The following is a 15,729-nucleotide window of genomic DNA, read 5'->3' on the forward strand; positions in this document are numbered from 1 at the left end:
CTTCATAAAAATGAAAATTAACTTGCTATGGTACATAAAATTACACCGATAGTATGAAATATTGTCGGATATAACTTATTTTTGATATACAACTTTGCCAAAGATTCCTCCGTATATGCAAATGTGCCACGCACCAGCCATAAATAAATTTTGAAATCCAGATGTCACTTGTCAATACATGCTCTTCCAGCCTAACATCAGATGCTTTTGCTTCCTACTGAAACTGCACATACCAAATTACATGCATTGCACCTATAACAACAACGACTACTGTTCCCTTCATTTATTATTCCTACATCAACAAGACAACTGCCCTCTTATTATAATTCATTCCTCAATTCTTTATTCATAAGGAAGAAAAACCACCACTATTATTGAATTCTAGATCAATTTCCCAAAAAGACTATACCAATTTCCCACTGCTGGTGACATGCTATATCCAGCCTGATTTATTATGTTGAAAGAACATAAAGTTTGAAATGTTCGCTGAGATATTTTGTCATCTTCAGAAAACATGATTGCTGCAAGAAACATAGGCATATAGCGCTTAGGAGGAACTTCTGTAGTTGAAAAGATTGTTGAAGCTCATCCGTATGATTCACTTACATTGTCAATTAAACAAGCTACTCTATACCTACCACTAGGAACATAGCAAATACTCTCCCTTCTCATGTCAAAGACAACTAATGAACTGGAACCGCCATGTTTTTTGGGTCATACAGTTTGAGTAGCAAAACAAGCTCGCATGGCCGTGGATTTAGATTTCACCCCAAAATATGGCCTCAATGAAACTGCAACCTAATTGGCCAATAGTCAAGCTGATAGCGAGTGCCTAAAGTTAAGACCAAGTCAAACTTATCATACATTGCGGCAGGGCTGCATTTTAGTCCAGGCTTCGAACCAAAGTCCCAACTTGTACACTTGGAATATTTAACAATTAACTCAATGAAGTCCCAATGCCAATAAAGTTGGCCAAAATAAACTGAACATTAACCTTGATTTCATCAAGGAAAGAGTTACTTGTTCTCATTCTATCCTAATATATACAAGAAGAAAATTGATTCGTGACAATTAGAAGTCATCACATAATACATATAGTCATCACCCTTTCTCTGCAGATGCTTAATGTGTTTTGAGTCGATCTTCTGATCTTATTACCCAGAGCTCAAAATGGTTAAGTCTGGGCCTTGAGATTAGACCCTTCAAAAGAGGGAAACATTGAATCATACACAGCAACTACACAAGCGGACATGTGCAAAACTCTAACTTGAGTAAGTGCGAGCCAGGCAAAAGGGTTAGCCTGAAGTGGTGATTTAGCCAAAGGGGCAACGTGCAATGGTTGGATTCAGCACACTCTTAAAATAGTTGTTCCAATCCGAACGCCTATCCCAACACATAGAGCTTATCCACTACATCTACATAAGGAGTCTAGTCCAATATATTCCTTCCGTCGTGGGTTATCGACCGACCCTGAGTACCGAAATAAGTTCTTTACAAGAAAGAATTACTTCTGCCAAAGAAGGGTCATAACTAAATCCATCCAGAGCTATTCTGCATGCAAAAAAGACAAGAAATATTATGCAACACATAGAAAGCACAATGAGGAGCACCTCTGCTCTTGGTTAAAAGCACCAAGTAGATATCAAGAACACTACATCAAATAAACTTGGCAGATCATATATGACAAAAAAGAGTGAAATAACAGAAATCCCAATAAAAGAGCTTATTGACACTACCCATTTTTATTACTTCAATTTCCTTGCCTGTAATGTTTCATTTCATTTCACTCCAAATTTGGTATTGGGAAGTTACCTTGTGAAGAACATCAGCCCACAGGGAACTTTGATCCACAACACAAAAAATATCGAAGCACTTGACAACAACAACATGCCCAAAGTAATCCCACAAGTGGGGTCTGGGGAGGGTAGGATGTACGCAAACCTTACCCCTACTACCTTTGTGGGGATTGAAGCACTTGATGTCCTAATATAGAAACCTAATATCTTTTCAATTTCTAATCGTGCACTTCCAAACGAAGCAAACATGTGTTCAGCGTTAAGCAGCATATGCCATGAACGAAATAAAATCTAAAATCATTAGTTGCACGCAAACAGATGACACTGTAGAAATTGGATTAAGGTGAAACTCAGAATGGTGCAGTGATTGAACAGGACGCCTATCTTGAATAAAAGTTCTATCTTTCATCCAATGCAAGTCATTCTAAATTCAGATATTGAATACTCTTCAAACATGTCCTTTTTAAGCCTTTCTACACATAAACACAGCCTTACAAGTTCTCTTTTTTATCAATCCACCAGCTATTCAGAATATTTTTCCACCAACAAAGTTTCTGAAAATCAGGGGCGTGGGGACTTGTTACAACTTCCTTTCTGTGTATGAGATTTGCACATAAATCCATTTTAAAGTAGCCATATTTCTAACTCATATTCATCATCTAAGTTGGAGAAGATCCTCCTTCAATGAGATACTTAGTTGTAAAAAAGAGATGCTTGGTATACTTAGTTGCAAAAAAGAGATGCTTGGTCAGTTGGTGCAGTTCATTTACTTGCTTTAATGACAGCTCGGTCAGCGGATCAATTTTCAACTGAAAATCTTCAACAATATGCACACACATACATATGTTGACTGTCTACAAAAATCATCCCAAATGAAGGACATGATAATGTATTATTTAATTCCAATGTGCCAAAATAATAACAAATAAAAAGAAGATACAATACCTTGGAGTTTGGCATATCATTTGATTACTTCTATTGCTTTTCTTTATTGGATGTAAGCAGCACTCCAGTGTGGTTTAGAAACTTGCGTCCTTTTCCAACTAGCATTGGCCAGTTTCACCTCATATCTCCAGCACATTCAGGACAGCATAGACAAAGTTTTACATCTTATGCTCAAGGACAGTGCATCCAAGACACTTCCATGATCATGTATCCAACTTATCATGACGAGTTTGAGGCTGCAGCCATGCACCAATACCACATTTTCCTCCATCTCTTTGCTGGATGAAGATGAATCTCTAACCGCAAACTTCTTCATGAATGTTTAAAAACTCCAAGATAGGCTTTCTTGTACTTTGTTTTGTGAATGTTGAACCCACTTTTGGGGTATATTTTCTTTGTGAGTATCTATTTAACGAGATATCGATCTATGAAAAGAAAATTGTACACTTACTTTTACCACTCCATTCGATGCTTTTTATTCGTCACTTTAGCCAAAAAAAAAAAAAAATTGTTCCAATATATTTGTCGTTCTAGGAAACCAAGAACAATGTTAAATTCTTTTTCCAATTCCACACTTAATACTCCAAGAAGGCAGATATAGTAGTTAATTAACCATTTGAGAAAGAGATATAGGTAATTTAGTCAAATACCCCTTATGATTAATTATCAAATGGTTTTCTCAATGGTTGTGCCAAAATCTTAAACAAGAGATAAAATGAATGGAGTATAAGATAGTTCCACCTGACTTCCATGAGGAGACAAATTGATTTGATTTCCAAAACATGCAGGAAAATGTTTGTCAGCCATGCAGATACTGCTCCTTTATCACTGTCGAAACCAGGCTAGATGCATGCCTACTTTTTCCAAGGTGGTTATTTCAGAAAAGGAAAAAAAATTGAATTATATAAATCAAAAACGCCAGACTGCACTCATGAATGCGCAAAAACGTTCGACGCATCTGGCCAGCCATGACTTCCAAGGAACAGTCTCACTCAAATAAAGATAAAGATGGCAACACCAGTGCATGCCATAAAGTTCCTCAATTAATGGGATATATCAGGACATGAATGATATTTCACAATTGCGAGTAAAGGAACCCTCCAAGTTCTCAATTGCAAAATCTGAGGACAATATCAATTATAGAACCACATGCACATTTCAGCCGGCAACCTTTATTGCACCAGTCTCATCAATCTTTGAGCTCTTGTGCTGCAACATTTCAGCAGGCAAGATGACAGCACTATTAGTAAAAGGTCAATGCATGTTCAAGTGTAGGGATCAGACTACCCATTCAATAAGTTTATATCACAGAAATAAGGTATGCACATATACTTTTTTATCAATAAACAAGGTCCCAAATATAGTAAGGAAAAATAATAAAAATCCAAGTATCTTTTAGTTTACCTTGCTTTTCTTGTAGTTGTGGACACCGTTAAGATCCTCCTCGTCATGCTTCCTTTTCTGAAATCGTTATGAAAACAAACAGAGATCAAAATCAATGAGTTCTTTTATCCCTATTAATACTGTGCACTTTTTGATTGCCCAACTCCTGATGTTGTGAGTCGGACTTGAAGTCAGCAAGGGTGATTTTTGACAACACACCTTAATAGCCAAGCACCACCAGGTCAAGACAAAAAAAAAAAAGGAAGAACAAAATCTACAAGATAAAAACTACAAAGTCAATCTCATTAAGTAAATTGCACAAAATGCGAACATGAGGTTATTCTTACAGTAAAGGAATGGATCAGACTGTACTAATGTAAAAGATATGTAAGACTAAACTACACCAACTAGCTGATTCAATCACTAAAAAACTCAAGTGGCAGTTCATTTCAAGGACCTTGAGTCCGATCCTAGAAAGCTGAACCTTTTTTATCTCGCTTGTTTTGCACTTGATCGTACCTGACAACCGAAAAAGATAATGTACACAAATGGATTGAATTATCAAGTAAAAATTCAGGAAAGCAAGGGCAACAGCAGTCAGCACGATGGTACTGGTACCTATTGCAAAATTTGTAATATCATCCGGTTTAAAAGATTCTATTCAGTTAAGAGAATGAAACTAAGACAATGTTCACAGTAACAGCATTCCATGAGAAACATCATTTTTGAAACAAAATCATTAGAGCTTAGAGGGAAGCAAACCTTCTCATGTTTCCTCGAATGCTCGGCACCAGGATCATGGCGGCCACTTTTATCTTTCTTTTTCTCTTTGTCCTTGTCTTTACTCCTATCTTTATGACGATGTTTATGCTTCTTATGCTCTTTGTCCTTCTCCTTGTCTTTATCCTTGTGCTTTTTGGGCTTCTTCTCCTGGTCTTTCATCTCATTTTTAGATTTTCCAGCTATAGTGGGGATGCCTTTGTCAGACTATCAAACACCATGAAAGACATACTGATCAGCAACTATTATAACAGGCAAGACAATTTTACATCTCAGCGCAAAATTCGAGGAAACCCAAATCAAAAGCTCCAACTTCAGAAATCATAAAGGAATAAGAGGGTTGCTTAAAAGAAGCTGAATAAATGGAGTTAAATAATTCAAAAGCAGATATCTTACCGGAGACAAATCGACAGGAGCCGTTTCACGTAGTTGGAAGGCTTCTCTAAGGACATCTAAATCAAAGGGCCGGATGCATGAACTAGTCTCTCTTGAAAAGGAAGCATCCTGTGTGAGCTGATCCAACTGCATCTCCTCACCTTTCCTAATTGCTGTGTCTCCAGCCACATTGTGAAGATAATGTGTATCGGAAATTGATAACGGAAGTGACTTCTTACCAAAGAACTCGTAATGAGGCAACAACTTGAAGTGACTAATAAGATCGCGAGCACCTGTGAGTTCTCGTGGCCCTAACAATATATTTGGACCAAATCAATAACAGTTATAAACTATAGATATCTTTATTTAACATGAACACGTGCTAAATAGAAGAACAAAATTTGACAGTTTCTTTACATTTCAACAGAGTATCAAAGAGGTTGATCTAAGGAATTTTAGGAACCAACTATATGTTAAGGAACATGCAACATAACATGGCAAAAGACCACAAGATGCAATCTGCAGTCTGTTGGTAATAAAATTGTAAGCCTGCCATAACACTCCATGGGCAATACTATAAATTCCTCTGCTATCTAGAATATATTCATTTGACACCTTGAATATAAAAAAAACTCAATTAATGTTGAGTGTTTCTCTTCTTCTTTTTTTGGTTTTGCAGAAGCTTAGCTATAAACTCTTCCACATTCCATAAATTTCTAAAGTAACCTCAAATTTGAACAAACTACCAAAGACCTTGTCAAGACTTTGATCAATATAGTCAGAAATTTTGCTAACGTCAGATTCCTAGAGCATTACACTAACAGCTGATACCATCCAAATCTGCATGAAAATGTCTAAGGCCCATATTGCTATGTGGACTGGAAAACACTTTTGCAAAACCATTTCTCCGAAAAACAACCACATGTAGATCATAAAGATTCAGAAGCAGCACAACCTTGTATCACAAAATGGATGAAAGCAATTGCATCATTGTAAGCAGAAGAAGTCAGCATAAATGAGTTGGCAGTAAAACAATAACTTTACTTCCAGAAAGTAAGAGCAGTAGACTGTTAACCAAAGTTTCAGCAGCAAGTAAATCCGCCAACACGAGTCTGAGTAAGAATATCAGTCAATGAATACATTCATCTTAAATCTAAACCTAGGCATGCAATAAAGAGACGTGAAAGGTCAATGGTCTGCAGTAGCCAATATAAGTAACAAGCAAGGATACTGTAAGTTCCTATTTTTATTTTTTGAGGGAAAAGGTAAACACTGTAAAAGTCTCACCTCTTCCAAAATTCTTGATATCTGGATCCATCAATTAGCTCCCAGTAAATGAGTAGAGCATTATTTCCTGGGAAGTATCAGTAGGTAAGAAAAAGTCCAGAAATTTCTAGTGCATCAAAGGTCAATCTACTCGTATGACTAGAATTCAAACAAACTGGCATTGGAGAAAACTGCAGAATGTAACCTCAATACAACCATAGTGAAAATGAAAGTATTAATAGAGCTCATAACCTTGCCAGTATCATTTTCAAATAAATGTGGCCTTAATGCCATGGATTTGACACTGGCCACTATTGTACAATGGCATCTAATGTTATTAGAGAGCTAAAGTGCACAGTGCCCCAAGAAATTGTGTATAACGACGTCCAATGTTATCTACTGCGGTAAGTCCAATGTCGCCCAATAAAGAGTGTATGATCAGCCTAAAGATTAGTTTTTTCAAACAGTTACTTCACAAACACAACTCAAACAGTTTCTTCAGCCAAAAGATTAGTTTTTTCAAGCAGTTACTTCACAAATGCAACTCAAACAAACATTTTGATCCTTGACAAGACTGAACAATAAAACTAAAAAAGGACCAAAACCCACAACTCAACTTGAAATAGACAAAAACAAATTAACAACAACCAACACCACTATAGCGAGAAAATAGTACTAATATAACATTATAACCGTCAATAAACAGGTATTTGAACCCCAATTACCACTTTAATCAACTAACTCCAGTTACCACAAAAAAGCTGATGTCATTACAGTTATGCTTTCCAAATTATCATTATCTCACACATCCGTGGATCAATGTAACATCTTTATCTCAGAAATTAAAGTGTACATCAGTAATAGAGAATTAAAATTCCCAACTATGTAATCAAGCTTACTCAATCAAACGGAAGGATATCCAATAGGTAAATTAGGCTCCACGAAGCACGAAACTCTTCTTCTCTCCAATTGAATCAATAATCAATTTAGGGCTTAGGGTTTGAAAATTAACCCGTAAGGCTGACGGAACCCTAATTTTGCAATTTCGCGGATTGGGTCGGGACAGAAGAAAAAGGCATTATTATTGGGACATCGTATTATTTTATTGTTATTTCATCGGCGATGACGTGACTGTGCTTCTTTATTGTGTCATGTTGACGTTAATTGTCCCTGGCTGACATGGTTTATAGAGGGGTTTTTTGTCATTTCATCTACTTGGCACAATAAAGACGGAAAATTTCTCTTTTCCCCCCAAAACTTGCAATTTTGGCTGAAAATTCAGATTTTTTATAAAAATTTCAAAATATACAAGGAAAACACGTGTGATGTGTGATTTATATGATTTTTTAAGTGAATTGAGATGAGGGAGGTGGACGTTAACTTAATGCATTTTAGAAATTAAATTTACGAATTGCATTTGTGAAATATAATTTATAAACTGTCAGCGTAAATGTCTAGTATTTATGTCAAAATAGCACATTTGTAGTGCTAGCAGTAAAACCAATATAAAAAAGTTCAGCTCCAACACGTGAACTATAGGTCACACTAAAATAACTTTTATCGTTGCTTCAAGACTCTTCGTGAAAAAAGTTCGTTCGATGCACGAAGTGTCTTATAATCACGCATGATTCGGAAAGGACTGCGTCCTGAAAATGTTACGTATGTATATCTCATAATCACGCAAGATTCAGAAAGGACCGCATCCTAAAAATATTACGTACGTATATCTCATAATTCAGAAAGGGCCACATTCTAAAAATGTTAGGCAGGTATATCTCATAATCACGCAAGATTCAGAAAGGTCTGCATTCTAAAAATGTTACGGAGGTATATCTCATAATCACGCAAGATTCAGAAAGGGTTGCCGCATCCAGATGTTACGTAGGCATCCTACCTCAAGACAAACGATCGACTGTTGATTTCATAACTCGAACTCGTGACAAACTACTTTATCGTTGCTCGAGCTCTTGCAGGGTCCACAAATAGACAAATCCTAAGAGTGTTTTTAATGATGAATTCTACGGCTCGAACCTCTCTAACTCGTAGATCACATAAAAAAGTACTATCTGAACAACAATAATAACGTACCAATGTAATTTTATAAGTGTGTCAGGGGAAGATAGGAATGTACCCAAACCTTATCCCTATATTTGTGAGGTAGAAAGATTAATTTTCGGTAGACCCTCAGATCAAAAGAAACATAATTGATGTAGAATTGCGGAAAATAAAACATTAGAATATCAAGATACAAAACAAAAAATTACAATCTTAATCCAGATAGTACTACTATTTAAGAGAATCACTTCTAATTTTATGCTACTATAACTAGTACTTTAGTTAAGCTGAAGGCATTTAAAGATGCTTGTATTTTGTATGAAAGAAGAATCCAGAAATTAACTGCGCAATTATCTTCGGCCGTCAACCATACCCTTCTTCAAACCAGTCATTCTTGGACATTGTTTCTTCTTCATACTAGAAAAAAAAAAAAGAGAGAGAGAAAACGTGGAAGTTTTAGTAGAAAATAGTTGGCTAGATAGAGCAATGGGTTCCCTAAAAATCAAAGCGATTCTTTGTATGCAATTGATATCTCTGTTAATTGGAGTTTTCAGTGTTATTGGGATAAAGGGTAGTTGGGATATGGAAGAAGGAATGCTACGAAAGCGAAGCGGAAACCAGAGAGAGTTCGATTATTTCAAGTTATGTTTCTTATGGCCTGGCACTGCTTGCCAACATACCACCAAATGTTGTTCTTCCAATCCCTGTTGCCGGTAACTTCTACTATTTCTTTTTCAAATCATTTTTGTAATACTTAGTCAATCAGGTGGTTAACAGATTACAGATACTCCATCCCTCTGCCCATTTTTACTTGTCATGTATTGGCCTGTCACCCAAGTCAAAATAGAATGACAATATTACTATATCACCCCCTATTATTGATGTGTAACCTAATGATTAAGATCAACAAAACATACTTTAAAAGTTGTGCAACCACTATGGTAAATTATCTCTTGGTTTTCCAAACTGGACAAGTAAAGATGGATAACTATTTTTAGTATAAAGGACAAGTGAAACTGGATGCAGGGAGTGCTTGTCATTTTAGAAGTTCAAGACAACAACAAACCCAGCTACAAATATCTGTCTCAAAATACTTGTCAGTTTTAGAAGTTCAAGACAACAACAACAAAAATCCCGGTGTATTCCCACAAGTAGGGTCTGGAGTTCAAGACAAAACTAATTATTTTTGTCTCATTTTACCCTTATTAGTAATTTTTCTCGAAGACCACAAACACCTCAAGTATGACACATCAATAGAGTTAACATTCAATGAAGAGAGATTATATCTTAAGACATAAATCAGTAATCCTTCTTCTTCTTCTTTCATATCTCAAATTAGTTATGTACCGCGTAGTTAGGTCGGAACTTGGATAAAGAAGGATGGATGCATTTTTTTTTTTTTTTGGTGAAGGAGGATTTTATTTAGTGATACGAAGCATACATTACATCAGAATACCAAGTTTAGCTAAATTATTACGTCGAGAAGAAGAGACTTTTTTAGTAATATAATGCTCTACTTTATCTACTTGCACTTCTTGTAGCAGCCAGGATGGATGCATTTGGTTGCCAGTTAAGTAAAAATGGTACAATAATAATATGAATCCACAATATAGAAACATATTTAATTGACCATTGATTCCTTTCTTAGCCACTTTTATTTTTTCTCAGGTTGTAAAATTATATGTCTAACGAAATTTTATTATATTAAGCTGGTTATGCGTTTTGTAAGGATTTGATGACATTTGAGGTGGAGGCTTACCTTCTTCTTTTTTTGTGTGTTTTTTCAGCTCGAACTCACCATCTGTATTCACGATTCGTAAGTCGTATTCTGATTTGGAAGGATGTATTCTTATTTTGTTTTCATGTTGTGCTATGTGAGAGCTAGAATTGTATAAGGTTTCTCGTGCTTCAGATGGACTTTGGCCTGATTACAATGATGGAACTTGGCCTGCATGCTGTTCTGGTTCCAAATTTGATAAGAAAGAGGTATATTGCTAACCCATTCCACTGCACCACCATTTTATTCCGCGAGGACTGTTTGAAGAGAGAGTTAAATTGGTGCAACTGTTACTGTTTAGATAAAGACTTGTTTGAAAGGAAAATTAATTGGTAGGACTGTTAATGTTTGGTTAAAGACCGAAAGCACGCTGTCTCATGGAAGATGGGTGTGTGCTTAGAGCAATTTATTGGCTGTGAAGGCTACAAATAATTTGTATCCATAATGCACCAGCTGCAAGTGTTGGTGCGCTTTAATAGGGTAATATCCTCTTGTTATGAATTTATGATTCAAGAACTGTTTACATTGTTTGTCGATTCTGCGATTGACTCCAAATCCAGAAGCATTTGTCACAGAGAATAAGCTTCCGACAAATGAAGAATTTTCAGGACAAATGTGAAAGTATAAAGTATCACAGTTCTTAATTAAGTATGCAGATACAGTTTGAATGTTAAGCCCATCAATATCTTTGCTGGCATGTTGCTTCAAGTCATATATATTTAATATGAGCACCTGCAAGTTCTTGACAGAAGGATCTGTGATAATTCCATTAACTAATTAGAATATTGAGAATTCAGCAGATGAGACTGAATAAAGAAGCTTATATTTTTTCAACTTTAAGGGGCATGCGTTTTCTACTGCATATATATGTATAAATATTCATCAGCACTGACTGAAACATTTTGTGTTTTGAGTTTATATATCCATTCATTCTGTAGATTTCAACATTGCTCAAGCCTTTAAGGAAGTACTGGCCTTCTTTTAGCTGCGACGACTCCTCAACCTGCCATCATGAAAAAGGAACATTTTGGGCTCATGAGGTGGTTTTCATTGTTACTTCTACTAATGATTGATAAAGAATTCAATACAATTCAAGGAACTAACATGTCCTCCTTGCATTTCTTGTATGCTGACCCTGGCGATATTCAACTTCAGTGGGGTAATTACTGTTTGCCTTATTCATATTCAGTTTATATATATCTTGCAAGACAACTGACGGCGCTGAGCAAGATTATTTGATTGAAGTGAGAAGCAAGATTCTTTACTTACCATAAGGATGTATAAAATAGAAAGTACCTTATTGCTGACATCTTCTAACAATATAGGTTCCTTCTTCTCCTGGATTAATCACATTAACATTTTACCGTCCCTGTACGCTCTCATTTTTCATTCTTTTTTCTTCTGCATTTTTTGACAAGTCAAAAAGATAAAAAGTAAAACAATATCATATGACTGTTTGCGGATAATAAAGCTGAAGTTAAGGCAAGTCTGAAATGTTATTTTCCACTAAATATAGGATAACTTTTTCTGTCCTTTGTCCTGTCTCTTGTCTGGCAGCCAAAAAGAACCCTCTAGTATTGTCTTTTAACTTCTGAATCAAGCACCTAACTGTAATATGGAGAGGTTAACATAGGGGCCTTACCAGCCTACCAACTGCAACCTAAAGTTCAAAGTTTTGTGTTTGTTGCACTTGTAAATATTTAATAGGGACAAAAGTCAGACTGGTAGATGTTTTTTTAGTGTGATCTTTCATAATTTTATGTCATTGTTTGCAGAAAAACACGGGACATGTTCTTATCCAGTTGTTCATGACGAGTATGAGTACTTCCTCACGACTTTGAATGTTTACTTCAAATATAACGTCACTGTAAGTTGACTGTTATTCTATTTATTTACTCCAATGAACTTTGCTTTTTTGTATATTTTCTATTAGGTTCTAAACTGTGATTTAGTTAATTATTTGCATATATTCAGTATTGGTGCGAAGAAATTGTTTGATGCGTCAAAAACAACAGCAGCTTAATAGCTCATCTGGAATAACTTGGTTTATATATTACTCCCTCTGTCTCAGTTTATGTGATACACTTTCTTTTTTAGTCTGCCCCAAAAAGAATGATACATTTTTATATTTAGAAATAATTTAATTTGAAATTTGCCCTTTTACCCTTAATGAAATGATTTACAGCCACACAAATATCCATGGCTTGTTTTAGACCACAAGTTTCAAAAGTCTTCCTTTTCTTTCTTAAACTCCGCGCCTAGTCAAACTATATCACATAAATAGGGACAGAGGGAGTATTTTAAAACTTCAATCACGTATTTTACGAAATCCTTCCTAATAAAATTTCTCTTGGCCGATGTAAACTTTTAAATGGATGACCGTCTACAATATCAGATACACAAGTTTGTGGTAACACTTACAGCAGGTGCTGGAATTTGTTTCTTTGCAATAACTTACTGCTCGTTGAGTATCCTTTGTGAAGATGCAAAATATAACTAGAGGGTTAGCAATTAGACATTATTATACTGAAAAAAATGAACACTTCCTTACATGTGTGCTGACTTCTTTCTTAATTAACTGCATCATAACTTTCTGGATATGTTAAGCATTGAATTACTTAACATTCTTTTAGCATTCCATGTTGAAATGCTTTTTCTTTTTAAAAAAGGTCACTACAACTTCATTTCATTTGGTTGAAAACCTATATGTTATTCCTCTTACTCATATAATTACATAGTGTGTTTCTGGTAGTTGACCTCCGCTGATCTACTTAAAAATTGAAATTAACCAGGGAGTTCTGTTTGAAGCCGGGTATGTACCGTCAAATTCTGAGAAATATCCACTGGGAGGCATCATTTCAGCCATTCAAAATGCCTTTCATGCAACTCCAGAGGTGATATGCTCAGGCGATGCGGTGGAGGAACTTAGAATATGCTTCTATAAGGATTTCCAGGTTGGTTCTCTCTGATCCTCTGAATGAATAATTCTACGAAAAGAATCATTAGCTTATCAAATTATCTATCGAGCCGTGAAAAAGATATAACAAAAGCCAGAAACAAATCCACTATCCGTTTTACGTCAAGCAATGTGTGGAGCAACTGCCGATTAACAGTAAAAGCAATATGTATAGGTGGATCGAATCATCAAATGCCCATTGAAATAGGATCCACACAAGGAAAAGCACTTGCCGTTCGTTGGTTATTAGCGGCTTATTGCTTATTGATCCCAAAAAGTGGATCACGCTCTAATAGCTCCGAATGAATTAAACACATGCATTGAGATACGAAGGCTTCTTATTCCACAACAACGAAAGCACTTTTTCACTCTTTCATATACTAGGGGAGTTCAAAGAGTTGCTTAGTGGATTACTTGATTTGATAAGGCGATGTTGATGGGCTCATTTAAGATGTCTGTCATTGTTTAGGCTACGACATTTATTATGTCCTTCAATAGTGCACTCCTTGTTTGTTGTTAACTTCTTTCCTTATCCAAATACAACATGTAGACGTTATGTGCATTCAATTTAGAGATGGGCAATTCTGTACTTCCCTTCCAAATTCATTCATCTTAATTCTTACACGTTAGCATATAAAATGGACTATCTTAATTCTAAAACTCTGCTTGGTTAATCTTATGTCTAATTGTCTTTTGCTTAATTTAATATCAAAGCATGTAATTGTATATTGTCAGACTACCATCCCCAAAGTTCCCATTTCTATCAGTAATGTGAATAGGGTTTTCAATTCATGTCTCTTTTACAGCCTCGTGATTGTGCAAGTGGATCTATAATTAAAAGTGGCGGAGCCTCTTCAGGGTTATGTCCTCGGTATGTCAGCTTGCCAGCATATGGATCATCGGGTAAGTAACTTCCACACAATCTGGGCGGTCATCTTTATTTAATAAGTTTAGTTAAACGGAATGGATTAAAGCTTGATCAGTTTGCTATCCGATCAACTAATATGACATTTTTGGAGGTCAAATGTCAGCATGTTCTGTTGATTCGCACTATGTCTTACTAGACAAGCCTACAAATGGTCTAGCATTGTTGCTTTTTCTAAATCTCCTTACTTTCTGTAAATATTTCACTTCTTTATGAGTTTACATGTTGACCAATCAAATAAATAAAAAGAAAACTATGAAATTATCCGAGATAATGTACAACAACAACAACATACCAAGTGAAATCCCACTAAGTACCCCTACCTTGGGAGGTAGAAAGGCTGCTTCCGGTAGACCCTCGTCATAAGGACAAGCAGTTCAAAACAGTATAAAAAGCCATGGCATATCCGAGATAATGTATCGGAATATATTAATTTTTTCCTTACAAGTTCAGGCATATGTTTTAGTACTCACTTCCAGAATCTTTAGAATTCCTTTCTGTATTTTATTTCGTTTATTAATATAAATTGGAGAACTTGTTAACAGAGTACAAGAAGATGTGTGTGTATTTCTTGTTTCATCACTTGTTCTCCTGATCTCCTTTTGAACACTCCCTGTCATAGGCTCTTTTTCATGCGATTTTGCAGCTTTTTAATAAGCTTATCCCTTGCTTCTCCTGAAGGTAACAAACAAGTCGCTGGGATCAGTTTCAAGCTTTGCTTTGCAGTTCACTTACTAATGATTTTTGCATTTATCTGAGAAGGTAGCTGAACTCCCAACTCAAAAAGTTAAACCCCACGAGTAATGAATAGGTTGTGGCAATTAGGTTAGGCCTTCAGTTATCTTTTTGACCTAGGAACTGTATAATTATCAGATCGGGTCAGCAGTATGAAGGCTCATGTTTTCTCTTTCCAACCGTATCCTCTCAAATGTTTAATTCATCTTCACATGTTTCTCTAGGGTATTCACTATGTTTAATGCAGTTTGACGTGAGTTCTTTTTTTTTTCTTTTCAGGTAGTTACTTGAAACTGTCTTGACTTTTGTCCTTTGGTTTCACAGGGCTTAACAACCATACAACGTCAGTTCTTTTATCTGAGTGATAGTCTTACAGCAGTTTCATGGTCTAAGCGATGGTCTGAAGTTTAAGGCACTACAAGTTTCAGCTTGCTATTTATAAACGGTAGGCTCTTGTAAAGATTATTATGAGATGATGTTGATGTAGGTCTTATCGAAATAGCATCTCAACTAGGATTGTTTAATTTGTGGTGCATAAAGATACATACTATTGGTGACTTTGCCAATTTCCACCGTACCACCTAATATTCTGCAGAATGAATCCTGCGTTTGGCTTTGTTGTATGGTTCCTTCTGTGAAAGTTAGTGCTTGGAGGAAGAGTTGTTTTGTTATTTTAAACAGAAATGTTTGTTCTTATTTTGATTAGCATATGATAATGTGAAACGCTTGGAGATAT

The 15,729-nt window shown here is 35.8% G+C and overlaps 2 protein-coding genes across 4 annotated transcripts; one reads left to right on the forward strand and one right to left on the reverse strand.

The window, feature by feature from the left end:
* Positions 1 to 904: 904 nt before the first annotated feature.
* LOC132625736 (mediator of RNA polymerase II transcription subunit 19a-like) lies at positions 905 to 7,647 on the reverse strand. Of its 3 annotated transcripts, XM_060340325.1 has the most exons (8): positions 7,445 to 7,644; positions 6,567 to 6,633; positions 5,301 to 5,590; positions 4,887 to 5,111; positions 4,146 to 4,202; positions 3,483 to 3,950; positions 2,742 to 3,166; positions 905 to 1,551 (listed from the first exon to the last, which is right to left on the reverse strand). In XM_060340325.1, exons 2-6 carry the CDS (start codon positions 6,595 to 6,597, stop codon positions 3,900 to 3,902), a joined length of 654 nt encoding a protein of 217 aa, XP_060196308.1. In that variant the 5' UTR covers positions 6,598 to 6,633; positions 7,445 to 7,644; the 3' UTR covers positions 905 to 1,551; positions 2,742 to 3,166; positions 3,483 to 3,899. The 3 variants fall into 3 exon arrangements, with proteins under 3 accessions (XP_060196308.1, XP_060196307.1, XP_060196309.1); XM_060340324.1 differs by having other exon boundaries at positions 2,742 to 3,950; XM_060340326.1 differs by lacking the exons at positions 905 to 1,551; positions 2,742 to 3,166; positions 3,483 to 3,950; positions 4,146 to 4,202 and adding an exon at positions 4,414 to 4,643 and having other exon boundaries at positions 7,445 to 7,647.
* Positions 7,648 to 8,880: 1,233 nt separating this feature from the next.
* Positions 8,881 to 15,728, forward strand: LOC132625737 (ribonuclease 2-like). The gene is made up of 10 exons (XM_060340328.1): positions 8,881 to 9,313; positions 10,388 to 10,416; positions 10,513 to 10,586; positions 11,316 to 11,417; positions 11,533 to 11,536; positions 12,153 to 12,244; positions 13,170 to 13,331; positions 14,140 to 14,236; positions 14,940 to 15,020; positions 15,318 to 15,728. Exons 1-9 carry the CDS (start codon positions 9,087 to 9,089, stop codon positions 15,014 to 15,016), a joined length of 864 nt encoding a protein of 287 aa, XP_060196311.1. The 5' UTR covers positions 8,881 to 9,086; the 3' UTR covers positions 15,017 to 15,020; positions 15,318 to 15,728.
* The last annotated feature ends 1 nt before the right edge of the window (position 15,729 follows it).

The sequence above is a fragment of the Lycium barbarum genome, unplaced genomic scaffold, assembly GCF_019175385.1.
Source record: "Lycium barbarum isolate Lr01 unplaced genomic scaffold, ASM1917538v2 unchr_scaffold_56, whole genome shotgun sequence".
Taxonomy (NCBI): Eukaryota; Viridiplantae; Streptophyta; class Magnoliopsida; order Solanales; family Solanaceae; genus Lycium; species Lycium barbarum.

Coding starts and splice junctions, on each gene's coding strand:
- LOC132625736 (XM_060340325.1), bottom strand. CDS start 6,597: ATGGATCCAGATATCAAGAATTTTGGAAGAG. Junction 4,203..4,886: donor ATTCGAGGAAACATGAGAAG/GTTTGCTTCCCT, acceptor TAACGATTTCAG/AAAAGGAAGCATGACGAGGA. Junction 3,951..4,145: donor ACAACTACAAGAAAAGCAAG/GTAAACTAAAAG, acceptor GAAATGTTGCAG/CACAAGAGCTCAAAGATTGA.
- LOC132625737 (XM_060340328.1), top strand. CDS start 9,087: ATGGGTTCCCTAAAAATCAAAGCGATTCTTTGTATGCAATTGATATCT. Junction 13,332..14,139: donor GCTTCTATAAGGATTTCCAG/GTTGGTTCTCTC, acceptor TCTCTTTTACAG/CCTCGTGATTGTGCAAGTGG. Junction 14,237..14,939: donor GCCAGCATATGGATCATCGG/GTAAGTAACTTC, acceptor CTTCTCCTGAAG/GTAACAAACAAGTCGCTGGG.